The 20429-nt window shown below is 42.7% G+C and overlaps 1 protein-coding gene across 1 annotated transcript in view; it reads left to right on the top strand.

Annotated features, from left to right (window-relative positions):
- The window catches only part of SLC9A6 (solute carrier family 9 member A6), a 95513-nt gene that overhangs the window by 11475 nt on the left and 63609 nt on the right, over window positions 1-20429 (top strand). The window contains exon 4 of the mRNA XM_029606644.1: window positions 1599-1675. Coding sequence (XP_029462504.1) covers window positions 1599-1675 — 77 coding nt within the window. The remainder of the gene's footprint in view (window positions 1-1598; window positions 1676-20429) is intronic.

Genomic DNA, 20429 nt, shown 5'->3' with positions numbered 1-20429 from the left:
TTTTTGCTTTTGTGATCAGTCATGTCTAAGCACTTTTGTATGTGCCTGTGCAAGGGATGGGGTCGTTTAGCTTATTAGTTGGTTTATGTCCCATTTAAAAGCTATGATTAGAATAAATGAAGTCTTTTTTTATTTTAATAAAAAAATTATTTGTATTATTCTATTGTGAACTTGTTTATTTTGATACATTTGAATATATGTTGTACCTTTCTTAGGCTATTATGGCATAAAGCTGGAAGGTGAAGCTCTGCCTGTTCTGTCTGAGATAAGGAGTTTAATAGTATTTTTAGATTTGCAGCTTATGTTGTGACCTCACTTTAAACATTCGGCTAAGATAGCATTTTTTAAGTTAAAAATGCTCCGACCAGTGAAGTCTCTTATTCCTATGGAGACATTTCAGAGTGTTCTTCAGGCTTTAGTAATGGGCCATCTAGATTACTGTTGCACTATTTGTATGGGCTTACCTGATATATTGTTACACATACTGCAATTAATTCAACATGCAGCGGTGTGCTTATTGTCTGATATAGCCAGAAGGCATCGCATTGCCACAATTTTAAAAAGGTTACATTGGCTATCATTAAAGCATAGGATAAAACTTTGCTTGTTGGGTCACTATTTTGAAGTTTCTTCATACTGAATCGCCATATGTGGTTTGAAAGAAATTAAATTGGTATTATACTGTTCAACCATGTTGTTCAGAGCCCCAACTTTTGCTGCAAATACCTTCTTTTAGGGATTTTAGGTGACAGTGTAGAAATAGGACATTCTCACATGTAGCTCCCACTTTATGGAATGCCCTACCACTGGATTTAAGGCAGGAATCTGACATTAAAAAGTTCAGGAAAGGTGTCAAGGCAATGCTTTCCCGGGAGGCTTATGGATGATGTAAACAATATGGTATTGGCATGATATGTTTGATATTGATCTGGTATGTTTATTTTACGTGTTTTACGTGGTATGTGCTATTTAAATGTATTATGTATGATTTATGTGATCCGCACTGAATATAATTTTATAGAAGTCTGTGGAATCAAGATTTTAAATTAATCAGCTATAAACGTATTAAATAAAATAAGTGAGATGGTCCGTTGAAGGTGTATATTTACAGTGTGAGTCATTTCATCAGTAGAGAATATACTTCCATGTCTGTCACGCCTGTATTTTATCAACGTTCATGTGTTTCAGTGATGACACCAAAGGATGCATAGAAAGTAATAGGTACATGCTTTGTTACCTGAGCCATCTCCACATGCTTGGCTTGTAATATATACTGCTTGAGATTACACATTCTGTATGGATTTTATTCTCACCCATTATGAGCAATTACATTGGGGACATGTATTACCTGTAGTCACTCTTTCATAACTCCAGTAAGTCAAATAAGTCTCTGACATCTTGTAGTCTTGTATTCCAGAGAGAGATAAGGCTGTATGCATAGGGACATACACACACTCACACATACATTTTGGAAACTTGTACAATGTAAATCATTCTTTTGTTGCATGCCCGTACACATATTGTTAGTTGGTGAGTGTGTTCAAAGTGCTTTGTTTCATACCAGCTAGCTGTAATGCACTGTTCCTTCTCTTTTCTAGAGGCATTTCTTCAGAAACCTTGGGTCAATCTTAGCATATGCTTTTCTTGGAACTGCAATATCATGTTTTGTGATAGGGTGAGTAAATGGCAGGGGAAAGAACAATAGAAAGCACAGCATTCATATAAAAGTGGATTATATTTGTAGTGTATCATCCTCAAGTACTGCCAATGAAACTCAACCCTCGCACACCTATAATGGAGCAAACTCTCTTAGCAGATAATATTGCACTTTTTTCATCTGCAATAGTTGTTATGCCCTCAGACCACGCAATGAAGTCCTCAACATGGGACAGTTCATTTTTAGAGATGGTGGTGTAATCTTATCATTCTCACAGGACAAGCACGATGGTAGTCCTCACATATGGGTGAAATCACAGGATGGAGCCCAGTCATGGAAAACTTCTGTCAAAGTTTCCAGAACTTTGACTGGCCCCTACTGGGCATGCACAGCATGGCACTAACCCTGCAGCCAGCAGGGGTCCCCTTTCAGTCTTCTTTTTTCCACGCAGCAGTAGCCTCGCGGTTAAGGAGCTCTACAGAGATTCCTGACAGGAATTTTCCTCACGGAATTACTAAAAGTTAATTTGCTCCACAGGGGTCCCTCTTCTAACTTTTTCAAGCCACGGTACTCCGGTAAATCTTTACCCGTTTTTCCGTCAATTATAGTCTAGTTTGGCCCTTGTGGCCTACTGGCCATCAACCGTACCGCGGCTCAGTTTTTTTCCTTGGCCATGGCGTCGGGGTTCCATCTGTGCCCGGACTGCAATCGCACCATGTCCATCACAGACCCTCCTAAGGTCTGTGTAATGTGTCTTGGATGTGAGCACGATGTCCTGACCTGCACCAAATGTGCCCTAATGACACCAAAAGGTCGCAAGGCCAGAATGGAGAAGATGGAACTTTTCTTCCATGCTCAAACCCCGACTCCGTCCATTGCATCGATGTCGTCAGAACTGGCACAGTCAACTTTGTGCCAGCATCGTCCACCAGCCTGTGACCGTCTGGCATCGACAACATCTCGGCCTTCGACACCCTCTACTCCCCTTCAGGACCGAGGGGATCATAGAGACAAACGTCGCCACCGGCATAGAAAGTCTTGAATCATCTTCCGAGCCACCGTCCAAGAAACCCCGTCCAGAAAAGGCACCGACCTTTTCGGCGACCGGGTCACAGAGGCAACCCTTCCCCCGATAGGGTATCGGGAACTGCGACTCTGCCTTTAACGGTGGTCCCCTCCAGCTATGCCTCTGCCTCCTTCTTCTGTTCCGGAGCCGGGGCTGCTTGCTCCAGGTCTCCGAGAAGAACTAGACCGGATGGTTCTGGAAGCCATCAAGGCAATGCAATGACTCCAGGTTCCTCAGACACCGGTACCGACTGCGGAACCGATCACTGACCCGATTCCGGCAGCGTTGGCACCGCTGCTCTCCAGGATGGAAGCGCTCATAGCCGCTTCCACCGATGGACCCTGGGTCACCGATGGCGCCGGTGCCCTCCCCGCTCACTCTTTCATCGGGAGGAGAAACACCATTTCACATCCCTCCTTCGGGAGTTCTGCCTCAGCCATCGATGCCGATATGTCCATCACCACCGATCCAACCATCGGTGCTGATACGCCCGTCGGCGCCACCGAGCCATCCATCGATGCACTCGATGCCTTCATCGGTGCCTCCGATTTATTCCTTCGGAGACTAGACCAGGACCTTCAGGTATCCCACCATCCCGTCCCTCTCTACATCCTAGAGGGGCAGGTACTGATCCCTATGATACCTGGACTGATGATTCTTCACCAGACACCGATGATTGGCCTTCACCACCTTCACCCACTGAAAATAAAAAGCGTTCTCCTCCAGAGGACCTTTCCTTTATAAATTTTGTGAAGGACATGTCTGAATTGGTTCCCTTCCAATTACAGATTGAACAGGATGATAGGCATCAGATGATGGAGTTGCTCCAATTCCTGGATAACCTCCATCCCTATCCATCAGGTTCTTCTGGATCTCCTGAAGAAGAACTGGGAACATCCTGGATCCATTGCTCCAGTCCACAGAAAAGCTGACACTACCTATTTGGTGCAGTCAGCTCCGGGCTTTCAGAAACCACAATTGGATCACCAATCTGTAGTGGTAGAATCTGCACAGAAGAGAGCGAGGAACAGAAATTTCTAGATGCCATTGGTCGCCGAGTCTTCCAAGGATCAATGCTCATCTCCCAAATTACCGCTTATCAGCCCTATATGACCCAATATAATAGGGTCATTTTTAAGCAGATATAAGACTTGACGGACTCCCTGCCTCAGCAATTTCAAGATCAGCTCCAAACCCTAGTAAACAAGGGTTTTGAGGCAGGCAAGCATGAGATCAGATCATCTTATGATATCTTTGATACTGCTACTAGGGTATCTGCAGCTGCTATTTCGGCGAGAAGGTGGGCCTGGCTCAAGTCTTCTGACCTTCGCCCAGAGGTACAAGACAGATTGTCTCCTACACAGGGCAGGTTGGATAATCTGTTCGGTGAACAGATTCAACGGACGGTGGTGGAACTTATGGACCATCATGAGACCCTAAGACAGCTCTCTCTGATGCCTTCTGAATATTCTTCTAAACAGCCCTTCAGAAAGGACTCTTAAAAAGTCATTCTTCCGCCCGAAGAAGTCCTATCCACCACCACCCAGATCCCGTGCCACGAGACCTTTTCAAAAAGCACAGTCTCGTCAAACATGTAAACAAAAACCACAAGCAGCTCCTCAACCAGGGCCTGCTTCAGGTTTTTGACTTCCACCTAGAGAGCAGCAGCCAGATTCCACTGCCTCACATACCAGTGGGAGGTTGATTGTGCCACTTCCACAACATATGGCACTCAATCACCTCAGACCAATGGGTACTGGCGATAATTGCTATGGGTTACCATCTGAACTTTCTCTCCGTGCCACCGGACTCCACACCTCTACCGGCATGGAGAACATCCGATCACTCCATCCTTCTGGATCAAGAGGTCTCCCTCCTTCTCCAGTCCAAGGCAATAGAACCTGTACCCTACTCTCAGCATGGCCTAGGATTCTATTCCCGGTACTTCGCTATCTCGCATGGAAAGTGATTTTCCTTCTGGCAATCACTTCAGCTCGCAGAGTTAGTGAATTACAAGTCCTAGTTACCTATCTGCCTTATACTAAACTTCTGCAGGACCAGGCGGTACTCCGCACTCACCCTAAGTTCTTGCCTAAGGTAGTATCGGAGTTTCACATTAATCAATCCATTATACTACCTACCTTCTTTCCCAGGCCCCATTCCAATCCAGGAGAACAGGCTCTGCATACCCTTGACTGTAACGGGCTCTAGCATTCTACCTAGACCGTACAGCTGCCCACAGGGAAAGCACTCAATTGTTTGTCTCTTTCCACCCTAACAAGTTAGGGAAGCCTGTGGGTAAGCAGACTCTCTCCTCCTGGTTGGCCGACTGCATATCCTTTTGCTATCAGCAAGCGGGCATTCCATTTCAAGACCGTGTTAAAGTACACTCTGTGAGGGCCATGGCGACTTCAGTAGCACACCTACGATCGGTGCCGCTTCAGTTCTCTCCACACCTTTGCAGCTCACTATTGCTTGGACAAAGCCGGAAGACAAGATTCCATCTTTGGCTAGTCTGTCCTTCGTAACCTATTTTCAACATGACGTACCAACACCCTTCCGCCTGCCCATTAGGGTTCAGGATGCTCTCGGCCAAATTTCATCCCAGTCCTAGTGCCTTGCACGCCTGGGTACATTTGGTGCATTTCTCGGACAGCCTCAGCTCTGTACTCACCCATATGTGAGGACTACCATACTGCTTCTCCTGTGAGAAAGCAAATGTTGCTTACCTGTAACAGGTGTTCTCACAGGACAGCAGAATGTTAGTCCTCACGAAACCCGCCCGCCGTCCTGCGGTGTTGGGTTCGTTACATTTTCTTATTTTATTTTTCAGCACTGCCTGTAGCTTTTAAACAAGACTGAAGGGGGACCCCTGCTGGCTGCAGGGTTAGTGCCATGCTGGGCATGCCCAGTAGGGGCCAGTCAAAGTTCTGGAAACTTTGACAGAAGTTTTCTGTGATTGGGCTCCATCCTGTGATGTCACCCATATGTGAGGACTAACATCCTGCTGTCCTGTGAGAACACCTGTTACAGGTAAGCAACATTTGCTTTTTTGAAATTATAACAGGATTTCAAATCTGTCTAGAAATAGTTTGAGAACTGCTAGGAAAATTGTTTATACAAATAATAAACATACCTTGAAATGTCTGTATGCTGATGCAGAAGTCTAAAAAGTAAAATGGAAGAGTTAGAACTTATAGTATTGAATGAAGTGCTGGATGTAATTGGCATCTCGAAGACCTGTTGGAAGGAGAATAACCAATGGGACAGTGCTATACCAGGGTACAAATTATATCGCAGTGATAGGGTGGATCAATTTGGTGGGGGTGTGGTGCTTTGTTAGGGATGGTATAGGGTCCAACAGGATAAGGCGACACCTTTCATGTGTATTATATATAATATTTTACATGGTGAAAGTGAACCAACTACAACATGTCACATGTAAGCATCTCATTCCAATGTAGGAATCACAAATCAAGGATCTAAAACAGCCCTCTAGTTTATGGAATAACCCAGAGCCAATATATTTTTTCGTGACTCTAACTGAAAACAGACCTTCCGTGCCTCCATGTAAGATTTAGTGATCTCTCGTTTGCCTGACTTTACATCAAGCCATTACTTGTGTATCACCTGGGACATTTGCAGTTGTCAGTTTCAGTGGGTGACTAGATGTATTCAACGCATTGAAAAAAAAAGACGGAAGGGTTGCACAGAGCCACTACCAGTGTGATTTTAAAGGAAACTTATTTCAAAATTCTGGCCTAGTAAAGCGAATAAAGTCAAGATAGCGTATACTGATGTGTGTCTAAAATGCCCACAAGCGGGGGCCATTCTCATGCATTGTCTGTGGGACTGTTCTAGGGTACAACCTTTTTGCAGGATATTTTGGCATTTTTTACTTCCCTGATTTCAGACAAATTTCTCTGATCAGCTTTTTGCATCTTGGGTCATATGGGTAATTTCAAAGATGTTAAAAGGGTGCATAAACTGCTACTAATAAAGGGATATATACAAGCAATGAAATGCATCTTAGCTAAATTGGGCTGGTCTAGCAAATTTATTTATTTATTATTTATTTGAAAACTTTTATATACCGGTATTAGTATGCAAACATCATACCGGTTCACATTGTAACTAAAGGCAGAAATTACAATCAACAGGGAGGGGAAAACAAGGAGGATTATACATAGAGCAGGGGGCATAGAAAGTTAAAGCATTAAAACTGTAACGAGCTATTTAGAGGAATATATACAAGTTTAGGCAGATTATTTACAAGAGTTGAGGCTGTAACGTGCTATTTACAGGAAAGAATACAAATTTAAGTGGAGGGGGGAATTTTAACAACAAATTGTAACAACTTCATCAAAATGTTTGGAAGTTATTTATGGACTCTTGTCCAGGAGACATGAAAGAGAAAATTTGATAAATTGCTATCAAAGGGCAATAATATAAAACGGAAATGATGGATTACTATAATATTACTAGCTGTATTTCACCATTGGGATTTTTTTCACGGACTTGACTTAAAACTATAATGGGTTCAGATTTATCTATTCTTGTTGCAAAACGCAAATACTACCAGATACTTATAATCAGTAATACTATAGCCAGACTGAGCCTTCCTAAGCATGAAGGACTGAAACCTGTTGGGGAATTAAAGGAAACTGGAGGGAGGAAGAATCGTTGGGTATCTTTGTTTGATGTTGATTATTGAACATTTTGTTCTGGAAAAAATTCAATAAAGTTTAAAAAAAAAAAAAAATAGAAGAACATACTAGGTCAGACCAAGGGTCCATCAAGCCCCCAGTATCCTGTTTCCAACAGTGGCCAATCCAAGTCACAAGTACCTGGCAAGTACCCGAATATTAGTTTACAAGCTACTGTTGCTAATTAATTACCATAATAGCAGTTTATGGATTTAACCTCTAGGAACTTATCCAAACCTTTTTTAAACCCAGTAACACTAACTACTGAAGCCACATCCTCTGGCAATGAATTGCAGAATTTAACTAAGCGCTGAGTGAAAAAGAATTTTCTTCGATTTGTTTTAAATGAGCTATTTGCTAACTTCATGGAGTGCCCCCTGGTCCTTCTATTATCTGAGAGAGTAAATAATAGGGATGTGCATTCGTCTAGGATGAATTAGACAATTTCAACAAAATTGTCTAATTCGTTCTGTTTCAGCCACCCCGAAAAACAAAGGAAATTTTGTTTTTCGGGTTAGTGCGCACTAACCCGAAATTCGGGGCAGCCAAAAAAAAAGGCCCAAACTGCGTGAAACCAAAATGTCCCGTGGCGGGCCAATAACAAAGGCCGAACCGAAAGGTTCAGCCGAAGCACATCTCTAGTAAATAATCAATTTACATTAACTTGTTCAAGCCTTATCATGTTTTTGCAGACTTCTATCATATCCCCCCTCAATCGTCTCTTCTCCAAACTGAACAGCCCTAACTTCTTTAGCCTTTCCTCATAAGGCAGCCGTTCCATGCCCCATATCATTTTGGTCGCCCTTCTCTGTACTTTCTCCAGTGCAGCTCTATCCTTTTTGAGATGTGGTGACCAGAATTGCACACAGTATTCAAGGTGCGGTCTCATCATGGAGCAATACAGAGGCATTGACATCCTCTGTTTTATTTTCTATTCCCTTTCCTAATAATTCCTAACATTCTTTTTGTTGCCTGACTTTCTGATTACTTATTTAAAATAAAACACATGAACACACTAAATAATATACCCTGATAGTTTAGTTCTCCCCAATACTTTTAAGTTTTAAAAATTTCTCCAAGCAGTACTTGCTGATTCTTTCCAGCCACCAGCAAGTTGATCCTCTCCTCTTAGTGCTCCCACTGGATTGTGGGTTACTGAGCTCTTCCCTTGCAATATATCTTGTGCTTCTAAGATAAATTAGTGCAAAACAATACCTTTTGGAGATTTACAAGAGTGACTCACTGCTGTTCTGACTAACAAATGTTGGTACCTAATTAAATCAATCACACGACCTTAACACTTCAGTTAGTCAGCCTGAGTGACTTACTGCTGTCCTGATTGTTTTGATTAGGTACTAACATTTGTTAATCACACTACTTTAACACCTTTCCTAGGTGAGTAACAGAACTTTCTTTCAACCTTTTTACTTAGACATACCATGTTCCTAGCCTATTTTTATTTACTTTTAATACAAACACACAAGCTTCTGTTTGTTGCCTGACTTTCTGATTACCTATTTAAATCGAAACAAATGCGTACTATAATATACCCCAATAGTTTAGTTCTCCCCAATACTTTTAAGTTTTACATTTTTTTTCCAAGCTGTACTTACTGATTATTTCCAGCCAACAGCAGAAGGCCAAACTATTGCTTGCATTGTTAAAAGGTGTGATGGAAGAGCTATTTTAGCCAAAAGATCTTTTCAAAAATTGGAAAAAGATCCATCTGAAGAAAACAGGAAAAAGCATAAGCATTGGCAAACTTTATATAATTGGCAAGTTTTATATAATACAGGAAAAAGGAAATTTGAAAGAAGTTGACTGTAGAGGCAAAAAACGTTTTAAAATACATCCGAATCAGTTGGACCATTATATGATCAAGGTGTTAAAGGGACATTTAGGAAACGCAAGGTCATAGCAAAAAGACTTAAATGAATTCTTTGCTTCAATGTTTACTGAAGAGAATGTTAGGGAGAAATCTGTGTCAGAAACAGTATTTAATGGTGATGTTTAGGGAGATCAGAAACAAATCACAGTGAATCTGAAAGGTGTAATAGGGCAGATTGACAAACTAAAGAGTAGCAAATTGCCTGGATGAGATGGCTTATACCTCAGAGTTCTGAAAGAACTCCAAAACTGAAATTGCAGATCTGTTACTAGTAATTTGCAGCCTGTCATGAAAATTGTCTATTGTACCTGAAAATTGGCAGATGGCCAATGTAACATTGATCTTTAAAAAGGGATCCAGGGGTGATCTGGGAAACTATAGATCGATGAGTTTGACTGCTGTGCTGAAAGAAAAACCCATAGAAACTATTCTAAAGAACAAAATCACAGAAGATATAGAAAGACATGATTTAATGGGACACAGCTACCATGTATTTACATAAGGCAGGTCTTGCCTCACCAAACTGCCATCATTTTGTGAAGGAGTTAATAAACCTCTTCAGCCTTTCCTCATAGGGGAGCTGTTCCATCCCCTTTATCATTTTGGTTGCCCTTCTCTGTACCTTCTCCAATCACAACTATATCTTTTTTGAGATACGGTGACCAGAATTGTACACAGTATTCAAGGTGCGGTCTCACCATGGAGCGATAAGGAGGCATTATGACATTTTCCGTTTTATTAACCATTCCCTTCCTAATAATTCCTAACATTCTTTATCTCAGAACAAGCAGGATGCTAGTCCTCACATATGGGTAATGTCATTGACTGAGCCCTATCACGGAAAACTTTCTGACAAAGTTTCTAGAAACTTTTGCCTGGCATACTGAGCCCACTGAGCATGCTCAGCATGCCATGATCCCTCGAGCTACAGGGGGTCTCCCTTCGGTCTTCGTTTTTCTGCGCTGCAGTTAGCATCACGGCGCAGGAGCCCTGTGTGAACTTCACACAACTTTGTCTAAAAAATAAATTAAAAATCCCTCTTTTCTCATTCCCCACATTGGGGTGTCTCTTCTACCACTGGCCGGTGAGTAAATTTTTTGTTTCTGATTCGATTTCCAAAAATTTTGGTTAGATAGCCATCTACAGCTGTTCTGGTTATCATGGCCACAGGATTTTAAAAAATGCCCTAAATGTAATCGAACTATGTTGATTACTGATCCACACCTTGAGTGTATATTATGTTTAGGGCAATCCCATGACATTTTGTCGTGTCCAAAATGTGCGTAAATGACCGCCAAAGGAAGAAAGGCTCATCAGGAAAAGATGGAACACCTTTTCCACATCCAGTTACTGCCTTCCATGTCAACGTCCACCCATTCGTCTCCGGCTGGAGCGTCGAAATGTTTGATTATTAAAAAACGTTGAGTGGACGGTTTGGGAGACCAGTCGTCACCGACCCCTGTCTGCGGCATCAACAAAATCAACGTCCGGGCTTGAAAAAGCCACTGAACATTGTCTAACACATTGGCATCGACATTCCTCGATTCTGGAGGCCCTGTTATCACCGGAACACCAGGAGCCAAGAGACCTTGTCTACAGGAATCACCAAGTTCTGCTACACCAAGGCGTTCCCCCAACTCTAGAGGTGCCGGACATCGAGCCACCACAGGGCCCTGTGGTAGAGCCGATGACGCCTTCACTGCCACCACTTATAGCTGCTCTGCCTGCAACAGCTATAATGGAGGAACTGAGTGGATTCATCCACCAGGCAGTGCGAGAAGCGCTTCAGGACTTACATCCATCGACACTGATGACTCCTCTGATGCCGGTGCCCTTGTCGAAGCCGACACCATCGCCGATGCTGGGACCAGCACCGATGCCATCACAAATACCATCACAATTCTCGATGCGTTCCCGATGCCGGTACCCGTACCAGGGACTCCAATACAACCAGATGTATCGATTTTTCAACCACTAATGGAAAAACTTGATGCCCTCATCAGTGCTATGCCATCACAACCTATCCCTACTAAGCAGGTATAGGAGATACTCCTGGTCCGTCCCCACTATATGAACCTCAGCCAGGACCTTCAGGACTGTCCAGACCAGTTGTGCCATCAATACCACCGAGGTCTTCTCCTGCTTCTCCTTCCAAACATACACCATATGACTCCTGGGAGCATAGAAACACTGATTCATCATCAGAAAGTTGTTTTTTTTGTCACTTATAGTTTATTCACCATGCATAATAATCCAAATAAACATAATACAACTGTGTACATGTGTGAATTACATATTATAACAATAGGGATGATATCTGGGATACAGAAAATTTAAACAACATGGCATCAACATAGGTATATTATATAGTTCATAGACGGGAAATATGCATTCTACTGTCCTTGGCTTTCCATACATGTTAGATTGTTATGCTCACCCTAACCAGTGCACATTTGTGGAACAGGGGTCGCAAGCCTCTCAATTTCACAATTTATAATATCTTTTAAGACTGAAGAGTGTATAATTTACCTCTCCAATCCTGATAAGGTTGCCAAATGGCTAAAAATCTTGGCTGATTGCGATGTTTCTGAGCAGTCCATTTATATAAGTCCTGCATTTTATCTAATTTCTGAAGAAGCATAAATTTAATGAGGTCAATATCTACCTTCCAATGAGCTGCTACCACACAGCGAGCTGCTATAAAAATCTGGTGTATAAGCAACCATTCAAGTCTACTGCTAGAAGCCGGAACACTAAGTAGAATCTGCTCGGGAGAACTAGAAAAGGATCTCCTGAATATGCTACTGAGAGCATCATCTACCAACTTCCAAAATCTCTGTACCTTCGGACAACCCCACCACATATGGAAAAAGGTCCCAATTTCCCCACAACCCCTCCAGCAGAGGGCAGATTGCCTCAGTTTAGCCTTCCACATCGTATAAGGCATGCAGTACCACCGCATAAGAACCTTATATCCGTTTTCAGTCAAGGAAGCGGAGATAGAGCTGCATTTAGTATTTAGATAAATGAGATCCCATGTGTCTTTATCTAACCTCTTCACCAGGTCCGTCTCCCAGGCTGACATGTATGAAGGGACACTAACGGGATCCCCATTAAGAAAGTCATATATTTTGGAAATCACCTTTGGTAGCTTGTCAGCCTGCGCACACCAATTCTCCATTTGAGTTTTCCATAATCAGAAAGTTTTTTTTATGTCTGAACCATCTCCTCCTGAGGGAAGAAAGAAGTCTTCTCCAGAGGACTTATCCTTTATCACTTTTATAAAAGATATGGCAGACACAATCCCTTTTTATGGGCGACAACCTTTTTGGATCAAAGGTTCAGGATGCAGTAGCCCAACTTAAAGAACATACAGAGACACTGCGTCCGTTATCTGCTGGCCCACAAGATTCTTCTTCAGTGTCACGTCATCAACCAAGAAAAGATACCAGAAAGCTGTACTACAGGCAAAGAAGGTACTATCCACCAGTGCCTAGGGGCAGATCTTCCCGACCACAACAAAGATCTCAACCCAGACAACCTAGAACTGCTAGGCTTCAACCGCCAGTGCAAACAGGCCCAGCTGTAGGTTTTTGAGACAAGGCCAGAGAACAGCAGCCAATTCAGCAACCCCAACCCAACCATACCAGTAGGAGGTCGCGTCTCCTTCTACTACAATCATTGGTTAAGGATAATAACGGACCAATGGGTACTCTCCATAATATCACGAGGTTACCAACTCAATTTCCTATCAATTCCAAAAGACTCTCCACCAAAGTCTCTTTGGATAAAGACAAATCACATCTCTCTCCTCCAAGCAGAATTATCCACCTTTCTGAGAGCCAGAGCTGTAGAACCGGTACCCCGGCCTCAGCAGGGCAGAGGATTCTACTCCCGCTATTTCCTCATTCCAAAGAAAGCAGGAGGCCTGCGCCCCATCCTAGACCTCCGAAATCTCAACAAATTTCTACAAAGAGAAATTCAGGATGGTCTCTTTGGGCACCTTGCTTCCCGTTCTTTAGACAGAAGACTGGCTCTGTTCTCTGGATATACAAGACGCTTACGCTCACATTCCAATATTCCCTCCTCATCGCAAGTATCTGTGTTTCCTTGTGGGTCATCAGCATTTCCAATACAGGGTTCTATCTTTCGGACTTGCCTCAGCACCCAGAGTGTTTACAAAATGCCTAGCAGTAGTAGCGGCACCCTTACACAAGGAAAATATACACGTTTTTCCCTACCTGGATGACTGGCTCATCAAAAGTCAATCTCAACAAGGAGCTCTTACTTCTCTCAGACTAGCAATCAATCTGCTCCACTCAATGGGTTTTCTCATCAATTACCAAAAATCCCACCTCATTCCGTCTCACTGGCTGCAATTCATCGGAGCAGAATTGAACACCATTCTATCGGGCAGAAACACTCTCCTTATTAGCAAAACAGCTACTCTTTCAGAAACAGGCGACAGCTCATCAGTTTCTAACACTATTGGGTCACATGGCCTCCACAGTTCATGTCACTCCTATGGCCAGATTAGCCATGAGAATATCCCAATGGACATTGAGATCACAATGGATACAAGCAATTCAACCACTGTCATCTCCAGTTCAGATAACCCACCAATTACGTTTACCTCTCCTTTGGTGGACAAATAGGGACAACTTGCGCAAGGGCCTACCCCTCTAACAACCAGCTCCACAGATAACGTTAACTACAGATGCATCCACCTTAGGTTGGGAGCTCACATAGGCAAGCTCCAAACCCAGGGTACTTGGACAAAACTCGAAACAACATTTCAAATCAATTTTCTGGAGCTACGAGCTATACGTTATTTTCTACATGCGTTCAAAGACTGCCTTTCACACAAGACTGTTCTTATACAGACAGACAACACAGTAGCCATGTGGTACCTGAATAAACAAGGAGGTAGAGGCTCGTATCTCCTTTGTCAAGAAGCCGCACAGATTTGGGACTGGGCCCTGGTACACTCCATATTTCTCCAGGCCACTTATCTAGCGGATATATATATATATATATAATTTATATTGGATCTGCTTTCGATTTGTTTCTTGGGTCCATTCACAATGTGGTTGCAGATCGCCTCAGTCGTCAGTTCCAACCTCACAAATGGTCCCTGGATCCCTTAGTAGCGACCAGGATATTTCAACTTGGGGACAACCAACAATAGACCTATTTTCTTCCGACCTGAATTACAAAGTAGACAGGTTCTGCTCCCTGCACAAACAGAAACACCAGCCAGCCAAGGACGCCTTTGCTCGCCCTTGGAACTCAGGTCTTCTATACGCATATTCCCCGATACCGCTAATAACAAAATCCCTAGTGAAGCTACAACAGGACAAGGGGTCTATGATACTCATAGCCCCGTATTGGCCTCGACAAATGTGGTTTCCCATACTTCTCGACCTATCGATCACAGAGCCAATTCGCCTGGGCACAGCACCCACTCTCATAACTCAGGACCAAGGCAGATTGCGCCATCCCAACCTTCAATCCCTATCTCTGACAGCCTGGATGTTGAAAGCTTGATCTTACAACCACTCAGTCTTTCAAGTGCTTATAGCTTCACGTAAACCTTCGACACGAAAAAACTATTCTTCGAAGTGGAAAAGATTTGCCTTGTGTACACAAAAAGACATCGACCCTTTTTTTTCCTGCCCCACATCGTCCTTACTAGACTATCTATGGCACCTTTCAGACTCTGGTCTCCAGACCTCGTCTGTAAGAGTACACTTAAGTGCAGTCTCAGCTTACCATCATACAATAGGAGATGCACCAGTATCCGTGCAACCTCTTGTCAGTAGATTTATGAGAGGTTTAATTCACCTTAAACCACCAATATGGCCACCAGTTACAAAATGGGACCTTAATTTAGTGCTGACAAGGCTCATGCATTCTCCTTTTGAACCCATGAATTCCTATGATGTTAAATTTCTCACATGGAAGACTATCTTCCTAATAGCCATTACATCTGCTAGAAGGGTTAGTGAGTTACAAGCACTTGTCAATACTCACCCTATACGAAATTCCTACATGATCTTACACATCCAAAATTCCTTCCCAAGGTAGTTACGGAATTCCATTTGAACCAATCTATAGTTTTGCCCATATTCTTCCCAAGACCTCATTCTCACCAAGGTGAGAGGGCTTTACATACCTTGGACTATAAACGTGCGCTAGCATACTACTTAGACCGCACTGCAGTCCACAGGAAATCCACTCAACTCTTTGTTTCTTTTGATCCAAACAAACCGGCTACTCCAGTGGGCAAACAAACTCTGTCCAACTGGCTAGCAGATTGCATAGAGTTCTGCTATGACAAAGCAGGCCTTCCTCTCCAAGGACAAGTAAAGGCGCATTCAGTAAGAGCAATGTCAACCTCAGTAGCACACTATCGTTCAGTGCCAATTCTTGACATATGTAAAGCTGCTACATGGAGTTCTCTTCACAATTTTGCAGCTCATTACTGTTTGGATAAAGAAAGTTCAGCTTATGGACAATCTGTTTTAAAGAACTTGTTTCCAGTATAATCCAACTCTTTCTAATCCAACCTGCTGTGATTTTAGGCTGCCTCCATTTTTTCCAACAATCCTTTCAATATTGGTTCAATGCAAGTTTGCTAATCACCCATCTGTGAGGACTAGCATCCTGCTTGTCCTGGGATAAAGCAAACTTGCTTACCTTGTAATAGGTGTTATCCCAGGATAGCAGGATGTAGTCATCACGAAACCCGCCCACCACCCCGCGGAGTTGGGTCCGATACGTTTTATTATTTTATTTTTGCTAACGCTCATTGCTACATTCGAGACTGAAGGGAGACCCCTGTGGCTCAAGGGATCATGGTATGCTGGGCATGCTCAGTATGCCAGTCAAAAGTTTCTAGAAACTTTGACAGAAAGTTTTCCGTGATAGGGCTCCGTCAGTGACGTCACCTATATGTGAGGACCAGATCCTGCTGCCCTGGGATAACACCTATTACAAGGTAAGCAATTTTGCTGTGTGCTTTTTTGACTACTGCAGCACACTGATCTCATGATTTTAAAGTATTATCCAGGATGATGCCTAGATCTTTTTCCTGGGTGGTAGCTCCTAATATGGAACCTAACATCGTGTAACTACAGCAAGGGTTATTTTTCCCTATATGCATCACCTTGAACTTGTCCACATTAAATTTCATCTGCCATTTGGATGCCCAATCTTCCAGTCTTGCGAGTTACCTCCATACTTACTTTCCCAAATCATCAGTGTCAGGGCTCTTGTTGGTTGCTATCTGAGTCCAATTCCCCATTTCCTCTTGCAGTTGAAGCAGAGAGCGATGTTGGAGTTCCATCACAAATATAAGGCTTATTGGTTAAGGATAGTGACAGCTGCATCAGCAAGTTACCCCCATGCTTATTTGTTTTCCCAGACCGTAAAATTGAATGACCTTGTTTGTTGCTGTTTGAAACTGATTGCCCTTTTCCTCTTCCTCCCCCCCCCCCCCCCCCCCCCCCCCCCCATATGCCGTTAAAGCAGAGAGCAATAATGGAGTTGCATCAACAGTATGAAGGCTCATTGGTTAAGGGTAGTAACCACCACACCAGCAAGTTACCCCCATGCCTTACTACATTCCCCTCCCCTTTGCCTTTAGGGATCTGCAATGTTTAGCCTATGCCCTTTTGAAATCTTTCACTGTTTTTTGTCTTCACCACCTGCTTCGGAAGGGCATTCCAGGCATCCACCACCCTCTCCGTGAAGAAATATTTCCTGACGTTGGTTCTGAATCATCGTCCTCCCTGGAGTTTATTTTGTGACCCCCTAGTTCTACTGATTTCTGTCCAGCGGAGGTTTGTCAATTGTGCATCATTAAAACCTTTCAGGTATCTGAAGGTCTGCATCTTATCTCTCCTGCACCTCCTCTTCTCCAGGGGATACATATTTAGGTCCTTCAACCTCTCCTCATAAGTCATTTGATGAAGACCCCCACCATTTTTGTTGCCCTTCTCTGGACCGCCTCCATCCTATCTTTGTCTCCTTTGAGATACGGTCTCCAGAACTATACACAGTACTCTAGGTGAGGCCTCACCAAGGACCTGTACAAGGGGATTATCATCTCCTTTTCTTACTGGTTATTTCCTCTCTCTATGCAGCCCAGCATTCTTCTGGCTTTAGCTATCGTCTTGTCACATTGCTTCGCTGTCTTTAGATTGCAAGACACTATCACCCCAAGGTCCCTCTCTTGCTCCATGCACAACAGCCCTTCACCCCGATCACAGATAGCTGTTTTGGATTATTGCACCCCAGATGCAAGAATCTGTACTTCTTGACATTGAATCTCAGCTGCCATATCGTCGACTGCTGTTCAAGCTTCCTTAAATCACATCTTATTCTCTCTACTCTTTCCAGTGTGTCCACTTCGTTGCAGATCTTAGTATCATCTGCAAAAAAGACAAACTTACCTTCTATCCTCTCCTCAGTGTTGCTCACAGGACCAGTCCCAACACCCCAAACCCTATGGCACTCCGCTTATCACGGTTGTCCCTTCAGAGTAGTTCCATTTACCATCACACGCTGTCTTCTGTCCATCAACCAGTTTGTGATCCATGCCACCACCTTGGTGCTCACTCCCAAGCTTCATTTTTTTCATAAGCCTCCTATGCGGGACTGTTTCAACAGCTTTGCTGAAATCCAAGTAGATGACATCAAGCGCTCTTCCTCGATCCATTTCTTTAGTCACCCAATCAAATCAATTGGATTTGTCTGACAAGCCTTCCCCTGGTGAATCCATGCTGGCTGGGGTCCAGCAATCCTCCTGACTCTAGATAGTTCACTATCTTTTCCTTCAGCAGAATTTCCATTAATTTTCCCACCACTGAGGTGAGCCTAACTGGCCTGAGGTTTCCAGCCTCCTCTCTGCTCCCACTCTTGTGAAGCGGGACCACTACCGCTCTTCTCCAATTACTCGGTACCACTCTCATTTCCAGGGATCTAATGAACAGGTCGTGCGGCAGACCCACTAGCACATCTCTGAACTTTTTGACAAAGTCACCTATGAGAAACTCCTGAGAAAATTAAAAAGTTCTGGGATAGAAGGTAATGACTTATTGCGGATTGCAAACAGTTTAAAAGAAAGGAAACGAGTAAGACTAAATGGTCAATTTTCTCAGAGAAGAAAGCTAAAACACTGTAGTGCTTCAGACATCTGTAGTGAGGCTGGTACTTTTTAATATATTCCTAAATGATATGGAAAAGCGAGCAATGAGTCAGGTGATCAGACTTGCAGATGAGACAAAATTATTCCGATTTGTTAAATCACAAGCCAATTGTAAGAAATTGCAGGAGGACCATGGGAGCCTAAGCATCCAGGTGGCAGATGAAATTTAATGTGGACAAGTGCAGAGTGGTGCATATAGGGAAAAGTAACCCACACTATTAGTTATACGATGTTAGGTTCCATATTGGGCGTAATCATCCAGGAAAAGGATTTGGGTGTTATCGTGGACAATACTTTGAAATCCTTGTCTTGGTCTATGCCAGTGGTTAAAAAAGCAAACAGTGTTAGGAATTATTAGGAAAGGAATGGCGAATGTCATAATACCTCTATTGCTTCATGGTGAGACTGCACCTAGATTACTGTGTGCAGTTCTGATTGCTACATCTCAAAAAAAGATAGTTGAACTGGAAAAGATACCAAGAAGGCCGACCAAAATGATAAAGGGGTTGGAATGGCTCCTGTATGAGGAAGGGCTAAAGAGGTTAGGGCTGTTCAGCTTGGAGAAGACAGCTGAAGGAGAATTTGATAGAGGTCTATAAAATCATGAGTGGAATAAAATGGATGAATGTGAATCTGTTATTTACGCTTCAAAAAATACAAAGACTAGGGGAGACTCCATGACATTAATAAGCAGCACATTTAAAACCAATCGTAGACATTTTTTTCACTCAACATACAATTAAGCTCTGGAATTCATTGCCAGAGGATGTGGTAAAGGCAGTTAGCATAGCGGTTTTAAAGTTCCTAGAGGAGAAGTCCATTAATTGTTAACAACTAAGTAGACTTGGGGAAAACCACTACTTATCCCTGGGTGTTAGCAACATGAGATTTGTCTTTGTTTGGGATCTTGACATGCACTTGTGACTGGATTGGCCACTGTTTGAAATGGGATACTACTGGGCTTGATAGACTCTCAGTCTGACCTAGTATGGCAATTCTTTTGTTCTTATGAAGGAAGTGTTAAGTTTTTCCCTTTATGCTTAGTACTTTGTACTCCGGTCCGAAGAGTAGTTTTTTATTCTGTATTAGAAATGCTAACATTTATTTCTTTATTTAATAATTTTTATATACCGATTTTTCATGCAAGCATATCAAATCGGTTTACAGTAGTTATCAAATATTCATTTAAAAATTTGCATTTCCAAAAGAAAAAAGAAGTAAATACATAGTTTCTTAATATAAATAAAATAGTAAACTAAATAATCCAAAATTTAAACAGAAAGGCAGTATAGAAAGAGTAGAGATATTAAAATGAAAAATATACATTACCTTGGTATAAAATCAATATTCTGAAATCATTGAGTTAATAGCTCTTGGAAGGCTTGTTTGAATAGCCATGTTTTAATGCCCTTTTAAAATAATTTCATGGCAGCTTCCAATCGTAATTCCTGTGGTATAGAGTTCCATAGTTTGGGTCCAGCAATAGAAATAGTCCTTTCTCTTAACATTATTTAGATGCCAATTTCTTCCCCTAAGATTGTGCAACATCCCTGTACCTGTTGATCTAGTAATTCTTGAAGGGATATGGAAATATTGATGCAATTACCAATTTATTGTAAACATTACTGTAAGAGTTTGAGGACACAGAAGAGACTATTCTTGGCAGATTTGCTTGACATGGCCTCAAGGGAAAGCTCCCTTTCTCAGATTGAGAACGAACACTGCTGGTCTGAGCTCCAGCAATGAGCTGGTCCATCCCTTGGGCCCTCAGCTCCAGAGGCGAACTCGTCTGTCTCTCAAGCACAATGCTCTGCTTCTGAGCTAGTTAACCTTAAGCAAGTCTGTCATATGTGAATTTGGAGCCCTATTTAGAAACCAGCCTGTAATCCCATGCCTAGAAA

This window comes from Rhinatrema bivittatum, chromosome 6 (assembly GCF_901001135.1).
Source record: "Rhinatrema bivittatum chromosome 6, aRhiBiv1.1, whole genome shotgun sequence".
NCBI lineage: Eukaryota > Metazoa > Chordata > Amphibia > Gymnophiona > Rhinatrematidae > Rhinatrema > Rhinatrema bivittatum.
The sequence above is the reverse complement of the archived record's forward strand: the minus strand, read 5'-3'. Positions and strand labels throughout refer to the sequence as shown.